The sequence below is a fragment of the Pinus tabuliformis genome, chromosome J (assembly GCF_031772625.1).
Source record: "Pinus tabuliformis cultivar Carrire ecotype Pingquan chromosome J, CPIR1, whole genome shotgun sequence".
NCBI lineage: Eukaryota > Viridiplantae > Streptophyta > Pinopsida > Pinales > Pinaceae > Pinus > Pinus tabuliformis.
Genome location: NC_142295.1, coordinates 271,099,600 through 271,109,314, shown reverse-complemented (window position 1 = coordinate 271,109,314; position 9,715 = coordinate 271,099,600). Strand labels below are relative to the sequence as shown.

At 32.1% G+C, this 9,715-nt stretch overlaps 1 protein-coding gene across 1 annotated transcript; it reads right to left on the bottom strand.

Moving 5' to 3' along the window:
- Positions 1–7,251: 7,251 nt before the first annotated feature.
- LOC149226818 (CASP-like protein 4B3) lies at positions 7,252–9,475 on the bottom strand. The gene is made up of 3 exons (XM_089375371.1): positions 8,988–9,475; positions 8,176–8,302; positions 7,252–7,764 (listed from the first exon to the last, which is right to left on the bottom strand). The coding sequence occupies exons 1-3, from the start codon at positions 9,377–9,379 to the stop codon at positions 7,558–7,560; spliced, it is 726 nt and encodes a 241-aa protein (XP_089231497.1). The 5' UTR covers positions 9,380–9,475; the 3' UTR covers positions 7,252–7,557.
- Positions 9,476–9,715: the final 240 nt, after the last annotated feature.

Below are 9,715 nucleotides of genomic sequence, written 5' to 3'. Positions count from 1 at the left end.
ACCATGTCTAATTTGTTGGTTAGTTTGACCTTACACATGACTAGGATGTCTAAGTGTCTCTCTTGTTGAAATGAATAATTTCTCTAAGCAACAGTTTGTTGGGTTTTTCCCTCATGTGGGTTTTCCCAAGGTAAACTCTTATGTGTAGAGCTTTATGTTTGCTTACTAGGTGTGTCCATGAACTCTTATTGTATTTCTTCCTATTCTTCATGCGTCATAGTAGAGCTTTCTGGTTGCTTACTAGGTGTGTCCATTTTTTTTCCTAGGCATTTCAGAATCAAAAAACAAAATATATTCTTCACTATGCCCTTTGAATCACTTCAAACTGATTTTTCAAACAAAAGTTATGCAATTTTTTTAAAAAATACACACGTTTATCATGCTTTTTAGGAGCTCAATATTGAAATTACTATATCTTTGTAATTTAGGATCTCCAAAGTCTGAAATGATGTTTTTTGGTATCCCTATGAGTCTTCTTCCCAACCCCACAAGTCATACCAAGATTGAATTATTTAAGAAAGAGCTATGCTCAAAATCTCACAATGACCTAATTATAGACTAGTTCAGTAGAGAGAACTTTTATGGAATGCTACGCGTCACTATTTTGACCTTTGGCCCTAAAAATGATACACGAAAAACTATGGTCCGTGCAATTTCAGTCATTTCTTATGAAATTCAAATCCAATGCTTGGAGAGAAAATTATGACGATTCTCCCTAGGTCACCTATTTTAGATTGAATTCTGGAGCCTGAAAAAACCCTAACTTCTTCGGACCATATCTCAGAAAATATAGCGAAAAAAGATCTGAAATTCTTACACAAAGTTCACCAATATTTCGGCTCCACGTGGTCGCAATTTCAACTTCTGAAGCCTTGTAGAAAACAAATTATAGCGAAAATTCCAAGATGACCTGTTTGAAGCAGCGAAACCCTGGAATCCAAAGCTCTGATATCAAATATTATGCAACCAACTCACAAAATAGAAGAAAATATAGATCAATGACTTGAGAAATAGACTCTGCGAGGGGGAAACCTCATTTTCATTACATAAATGAACAATTCTTGGATGATACAAATGACAAGACCTTGGTAATATAGGAGTATAAGGGGTCACAATACAATTAGAATCTACATAACAATAATAATGTAAGGACACAATAATAACAATAAGGGGGCTACACTAGTATTATAGGGACCTAACAAAATTGTACTTTAATTCTTTTTTGCTAATTATCAACAAAATTTTATGTATTTCTCCATGTTAAGTGCCATGTCAAATTGGTCAACACCATGTAATTGTGTTTTGTTCTAAACAATTTGTAATTCAGATCTATATGAATGCAACATCCATTTAGTTGTATATCCACATAATGTAAATGTGATTTGAACAAGTCCTACTAGAATCACTAATTATAAATTGTCAATTTTGTCATATAAATATGAATATAATTGTGATTTGTAAAATTTCATAGAATAATCATTTCCTGTTAGATTACAGATATGAAAAATATATATTAATCTCCTTCATGCTATCCTAATATCAATTTAAAGATTTCATAGTATGCTTTATATGGATCATGTTGGCAGTCTCTATCTGCAAATTATGTACCAACATAATCCTTAATTTCCATGGCAAGGACTATGATGCCTTGCAACACTTGTTATAAAGACTTTGATCCTAGTTCTTGAAGGGACTTAAGCCATGTGGAATATCTTACACTTGGGGCGTTAGCTACATGAATTTATTTATTTTTTTATTTTTTTAAAATTAAATTCATTAATTTAAAAAATGTCATTTGAAATGAGTTATGATTTTTTGGGCATGTGGTATTGATAGGCCACGATATTGGTCCATGATATTGTAACAAATCCTTTTCACAGATTAAGAATCTCCATGATAAAGTGGGGGTGAATCTCTGTGGTTAGGAATTTTGTTACATGTTTTTTAAAATGTAGATATGTTAACTTATATATTAATTATTTTTATCATTAATTCGTAGTCATGACTTGGTGTCCAAGGCTCATTTTGAGATGAAATTTACATTGTTTGAAAGTTTTCAATGTGAAGAAGATAATGGTAGACGCAAAAATGATTTTTAAGATGGTTGCATGAAGAGTAATTTTTATAACCCCACTTCTTTAAAGCGACCTAGAAGGTTGGGTCTAGATACCCTGCATTATTTGGGCTTTAAAGGATGGGTATGTTACAACATTTTTGCATAATAGTTGGAAATCCATTTGACTTGAACGGATGTTTAAAAAGAATACTGATTTAGATGACAATGTTGAAAAGAATAAGGTAAGGATAGTAGCATTGAATGATATTTCTATATTGAAGAAATAGAAATTTGTGAGATATTTTTCATTGCTAATTTAACATCTATTAGGTTCCTATTATCTTTAGCAACTAATTTTGATTTAAAGATATAACAAATAGATGAGAAAATAACATTTATACATGATGATTTGAAGAAGGGGATCTATATGACACAACTAGAGAGCTAGCTTTAAAGAAAAAAAAGAAAAAAAGAAAAAGAAAAAAAAAATAAATAAAAATAAAATCATCATCGATTTGGAAATCAAAAAGGTTTTTATATGGTCTCAGATAGTATCCTAGAATGCAATACCAAAATATTGATTCTTTTGTGTTGGGAGATTTATGATATGCAAATCTGATCATTTTATGTATTACAAACATGGCGGTGGTCCTTTCCTTGTTATCACTCTCTATGTAAATGATACGATATTCTTTGGTAATAGTAAAAATGTGATTTGTGATTTTTAAGTTTCCGCCTTCAACATAATTTGATATGAAGGACTTGGCTCTACAAATCTTATCTTATGAATGGAGATTATGAGAGATAGAGCAAATATAAAGCCTTGGTTAAGCTAGAATAAGTATGCAAACTTTGTTCTACAATGTTTTCATGTGGAAGATTGAAAACAAGTACAAAAATCATATATTGGGAATGGAGATCACAAGGTGAAGAGAGAGAGAGAGGATAAATATTTGGTTGAGCCATAGTAAGTATGTAAACTCTGTAGTACAACATTTTCGCATAGCAACTTGTAGACCATTGAGTGATCTAATTTCCATGGGAACTAAACTTTCAATTGAGCAATGTCCTATAATACACACAAAAATAGATTATATGACTTTTGTTTCTTATGCAATGTAGTTGGTAGTTAATTGTATGCTATGATCTATGTTAAAACATACATTTCCCATGCAATGGAAGTCTTGAGTAAATTGATGGGTAATCCTAGTTGTGAATATTTTGTTATCTGAAGATGGTATTCAAATATTTGCAAGGTACTTTTAAATATTCCATTTTATATCATAATGATCTTTCACAAGACCTACACTCAATGGATATATAAGGTTATTTGGGTCTTGATTAAGTAAGGGATGTAGATAGAAGGTAATCTATGAATCGATACATGTTTCAATTGTTTGGTGGAGTAGTAAGTTGTAAGTGGGATGAACAAGTGACAACATATGGTTGTTTTCTCCACTGTAGAGGTAGAGTATATGGAACATGGGGTGCCCATTTAGTGAACCTGTGACATGGCATGTGCATTTATGGGATATTAAACACTAATTTCACTAAAAATTGATAAATACCTCTCAAATAATTTTGTTGGGTCCCTCATTAATATATCTTTCCAATTAAAAAATTCCTACTTTTATTATATATCTCATATCAATATGTTTACCATATACCCCTTTTTATATCCCATAATACTTATAAACCCTCATCCTCAGACTCTAAAAACATCACGAGTTGCACCATTTTAACCCTTGAGTAAATTATAGTCCCTAAAAGAAACACTTAATCCAAAATAAAATATACTCATTTTCTTTCTAGCAAACACCTAGTAGTCTAGGTTTTTAGGGCCTTGGCCTTGGATATAGAGTTGGAGAGTGAACTCTCCAAGGTCTATGTACACCACATCCCTCCTCTCCCTCCAATTCCCTACAATATTTTGACTCTATTTTTCACAATTTTAAAATTGCCCTTTATGAATTAAAGTGATAAGATATTTGTCAACAAGGTGAAGCCCCATGTTATGGTAGCTACTAGTGTGTGTAATGAAGCCATTTGGCTTACAAAATTGTGTTCATAAGTACGGTTAATTCATAGAGCTATTACAATTTTAATGTGATAGTAATAGTGCAACCCAACATTTGATGTGCAGAGACAAAGCATACAAAGGTGCAATGGGACATGGTAGAGGATGTAAAAGTGATACTAGAAACTTTGCAAAATGTTGCAAATGCATTGGCAAACTGAGTGGTAAATTCTAGTTGTGAGTCTATGGACCTTATGGCCCCTACCAATTAGCTTAGTATTTGATAAATTCTTTCTTATAGTATGTAACATATATGACAATGGAAGAATATCATACACATTGAAGTTCTATAATGGAGTAAATAATAATTGTGGAGTAATAGCACTAAATAAATGTTATGAAGAAGTTGGAAATAAATGCAAATCATTAACAAGCATGTTATCGAGAGAGCTATTGATTATTAACGATTTCCAATAGGGATAGTCTAACTTATAGAATAAATAGGCTTTTTCACCAGAAAAAACAATTTCAAAAAAGAATGTGATTTTTTGTTGTTTAAAATGCATTTGAATGCATAAATAGATTCAACAACCTGAAAACCTTTTGGGCACTCAGATTCTACAGATTAAACAACTTCAACTCAAGTTTTAAGAATTTTTAAGAGATTTTGATTAAAATTAACAAAAAAATGTCGTGAAAAAGTAATTTCGTTTATAAGTTAGACTACGTGCTTTCAAATATATAAAAATGAAAAAATAGTTTTAGTTTCATTATGTTAATTAATAACTTTTAAAATTAAAAGAAAATAAAATAAATGAATTTAAAGGCCAATACAATTGTTGAAAGTTTAATATTCTTTTTCTTTTGTGTCTTTTTTTCTTTAGTGATACTAGGTTTTTCTTTTTTCTTCACTGGCACAAGTTTGATTCCGACCACTACCACTATACTCACTGCCATTATACTTCCTATATCTTTGGGCCTTCAACCTGTCCTCCTTTTCATATACCTAAACCTTTACAAGTACAACATAAAGATTGAACCTTGGATCTCTTAATTTCCACAATTTTATATCACTTCGGTCACCCATAAAATTTAAAACTATTTAATATATTATAACCATTTAATTGTACATGCTCTGCCAAAATTCCCCCAAAATCATCACATTGATTTCCTTTCCTACTTCTGTTCACATCTGGGTGACGGTTTCTGTATTCCACATTTTCTCATATAGTGTGATCACCTCCTAATTTCTTGCCTAAGAATCCGAGCCTGGGTGATGGTTTCTGTATTCCACATTTTCTCATATAGTGTGATCACCTCTTAATTTCTTGCCTAAGAATCCGAGCCTGGCATAACTGTACTGTCAGTATGCTTGTGCTGGGATGGGAGATTTAGTGTGTTTTTTTGGAAGTTTTTATGGTGGGGTTTTTCGGTCAAATTTCTCTAAAATCCCGTAGGAATTTATTGAAATCAGAAGCTTGATGGGTAATCCTGTGCAATCGAAGTGCCTTAGGGGTTTTCCAGGGTGCTGATTCCGGTCAAATTTCTCTAAAATCCAGAAGGAATTTATTGAAATCAAAAGCTTGATGGGTAATCATGTGCAATCGAAGTGCCCTAGGGGTTTTCCAGGGTGTTGAATCCATTTATACATGGTCAAAAAACTAGTTTAAATAACACAAATCAAGATTTCACCAGTGCTGAATCCATATATATAGTCAGAAAACTAGTTTAAATAACACAAATCAAGATTTCACCTCAAATTTTTTCACCAAATTCTGGCACCCAAAAATTCGAAAAATCACACTAAAAACAACTCCATTGTTTTTATGTCAGTGGATGCTCCCCAATTTTTATGTAATTTTTTTCCTAATACACAGTTGCTCGTGGTATTGATTTTACTAGGGTTTCGATCTGCTCCATTTTAGTTTTCACTCTCATGGTCGGCTTCTGGATTCGGTACCAAGCAATGTTAGTCCATGCCTCGGCAAGACTTTCCTGAACGAGTCCAACAATATCTAACAGGTTTAAAGTTCCGCGCTTTTGGATGGTCACTGTTCCTCTCTATGTTCCGTCTGGGCATGATTCGTAGTCAGGGGTTTACTGTGGCATCCCTCATGTTCACTTTCCTTTCCTCAAGTTTCCTTCTCCCCTCACTTTTAAGTTGTTTCCCTTTGTTTAATATCTGTGTGCTATTTGTGCTCAGTCTCTTTTTTGAATTTTAGTTGCAAAGAGACTGAATTTTAGTGGTAGATGTTTACTTTTTAATTTGTGTTTTAATTAAAAAATTTCAAATGGTTAAAAATATGATTTGTTTTTTATTTACTCAGATTTAATTTCCAAAAATATATTGATTTATTGTAATAAGACTAAAAGAATAAGCACTTCTACTATAAAGATTTATTTAATATATCTGAGTTCTATAGTAATAATTAATGAGTTTAATCTAAACCTTATTCATGTTACTTCAACAAATTATTACCAATTCAACATGATTATTAAAAAAATATCAACATGATCCTACACCCTCTGTTAAGTTTGATTTTTTAATTATGTTCATTAATTAAAACAAAACAAAATTCTATTAAATAATATTCATAATTCAACAAGAATTTCTAGTTGTAATACTTAAGTATTACATAGACCTTTGTAACATTTAAAAATCTCAAAAAAGTTATAATAAAAAACTGGCATGTTTCCAAAGGAGAAATGATGGTTTATATGGAAAACTTTGATATTTTAAGGGGTGCAGAATTTTATTTTTTTTTGAGAATAATAAAGATAAAAAGTTATTGTTATTTTTATTTTAATTATAAATTTTGAAATATTTTGAAAATTTATTATATAATAGTAAAATCTTATTTAAATTTCAAAAATATTCTAAAAATTACCATTGTAAAAATTTTGATCAATAAACGAAACACCTGTCCAAAAAACCAACCAAAAAAATCCATTTTCTTATAACAAAATAAGACTTTTTGATAAGTTTACATTGTTAGAGGAAAATTATTTGGAACTAAAGAAACCAAACTATATTTGATCTTATTGACTAAGAATTCATGGATCAGGAGCTAATCACTCTTACACAATGAGAGTTTTTTGTTTTTTGTTTTTTGTTTTTTTTTTTCAAGAAAGAAAAAGCAGTATTGTATTATATTGAGAAAATATAACAGAACAGATTGTTACATAATTCATATGTAGAAATAGCTCGAGGGAGAGGAACCTCGAAGAAAGACGCAGATAATACATGTATACAGATACATAAAGGAAGCTGTACCCTGTAGATGAACAGATGCAAAGCAGATACAGCAGATACAAGGCATATACATAATCAGGGACATGGAGATGAGCAAATACATGAGCACATACAGCAGATACAATGCAGAAAACAAAACAGATACATGAAAGAGAGGCCCTTATACCAATACGATGAGAAGCCAAAAAGCGATGAAAAACTGGAACAGTGGATCAAAAGCCTGGGAGAGAGTTATAATGAGAAGCTGGTCCTTTTCCAGAGGCTATAACCCGAAAGCACAGAGGATACACCAACAAACAACCAGGTGAGGAAGGCCATGCTCACAGAGGCCGCCGCCATTTGCGTGTAGATATTACTGGCTCCACCATTCTGATTGTTCAGTACGTAGGTGCGTACCGCCGCCGCAGATGCACAAGACATCAATAAATACGCCAATATCTACAACCACAAATTAAGGCAATGATAATTAATATGACCTCAAATTAATTTTCCGTACTCTAACTAGAATGTTTTTTTCTCTGGAAATTATGGAAATTTCTTTTATATTTCAAGAAAATTTGACAAAGATTTTTATAAATCTAAGTTATAGTTGTTAAACATCAAAATTTTAGGTGTCTTAGAAGTTTTAGATGGTTAATCCATTTCCACTATAAAAATAAGATTAAAATACTATCTCTATAGGATTTTTTGAAATTTTTTACCCAAATTTCAACCACTTTTGACAATCCAACCAATTCCTTTGTCTCCCTAGACAACTACAATTAATTTACAATACAACTAAATCATGTAGTAATTGCATTGAAAAAGGGGGAAATGAGTAACTAAACATATAGTTCTATAAAATCTGACCTGATCGCAGAAGAAATCCACGTAATAGAAGACAGTGTAAATCCTTTTGGTTATGAGCTCATAAATGGCCTTGGCAAGCTGAAGCGCCAGGTAAACGGAAGCTATGAGAGCTATGGAGAAGCAATAACTGTCCAACATGCTTAACAAAATTAATCTCTATTTTGTACCGTATTTATAGACTCGTTAAAAATTCTGCAACATTAAATGGGTAAAAAAATTGAAATATAAACATCTAAATTATCTGTAAAATTACAGTTTTAAAGTTGTTGTTTATTTTATATTTTTTTTCTGTGGTAACTTATATATATATACATATAAAGTTATTAAATTGGCGTTTGAGATTTTCTTGTTTGTGGGACAAGGGATTAAGTCTGTCAAGGCAAACATACATAACCTTTCTCTCTCTGGTTTTGAACCGTTGACCCCTAGAAAGAAGCACATGCTCTTAACCATTAAGCCCACTCAAACTATATATGTGGTTTAGCATATTAAGATTCAAACATATTAAGAAATATCATTAATAAGAAAATTCAAAAATTATCTATGACAAATGTTATCCAATATGAAACAAATAATAAGAGCTACAGAGAAGCAATAACTGTCCAACATGCTTAACAATTATTTTGGAGATATTATATGGAAATTAAATCCCTACCATCTACTTATATATAAGTGGGGAATTGAATCAATAATTTCCCATCAAAAATTTATTACAAAACATGGGATCACCAGCTATCTAAAACTCTTAAATATATATATATATATATAAATTAAACACGGTAATTGAATTTAAACTAAAAACAGCAACACACCTATATTCTCCAAAATCGGTGAAACTCCAGAGGAGATTCACGATTAAGATGCCGACCGTTGTGTCCAAGTAGTGGTTATTGGAAGCCATGATAACGAATGAGAGGAAGGAGAAGAGAAGTGCAACAGATCTCAGCGCAATATTTGCTGTTCCCATCATGAGCTTGTCTCGACGCCTCCCTACAATGGAAGTCGGCGCCGATCCTGCAATATTTGCAGACGCTTTAAGTGGTTGAGGTGAGGCTGAGTATGATTGTGGCGTCGCCTGCGGATCATATTGACCGCCTTCGGGCTCTGTAAACCCCGAATTCGCATGGTCCCCTACTTGGATGCCCACTTCATGTGGACCTGCTCCTGCTTCTTGTACAGGCGCCGAAGGTGGTGTTGGGCTCATCGCTCTTATCGATCACTATTTCCTCAAAGCTTCACCTTATTCTTCCTCACACTGATGCACATGATGAAAACACCGAACGATATATTGGTGTTTCAGTTGAAGGGAAGCCTGCTGGGAACGCGCTGGCCTTGCCCTTCACTTAAGGCACGTATAAAGTCAACTACAGGAAAAAAAATTAGGCAGCCCGAGGAACAATTCAAGATTATATATATATTTTTTTAAATGGGAAGGGTTAGTTTTTTAAAGCATTATGGTTTTTTTTTTTTTTTTTTTTTTTTACATATATTACAAATGTGTGTCAAAACGATACATAAAATATATATATATATTTTTTGA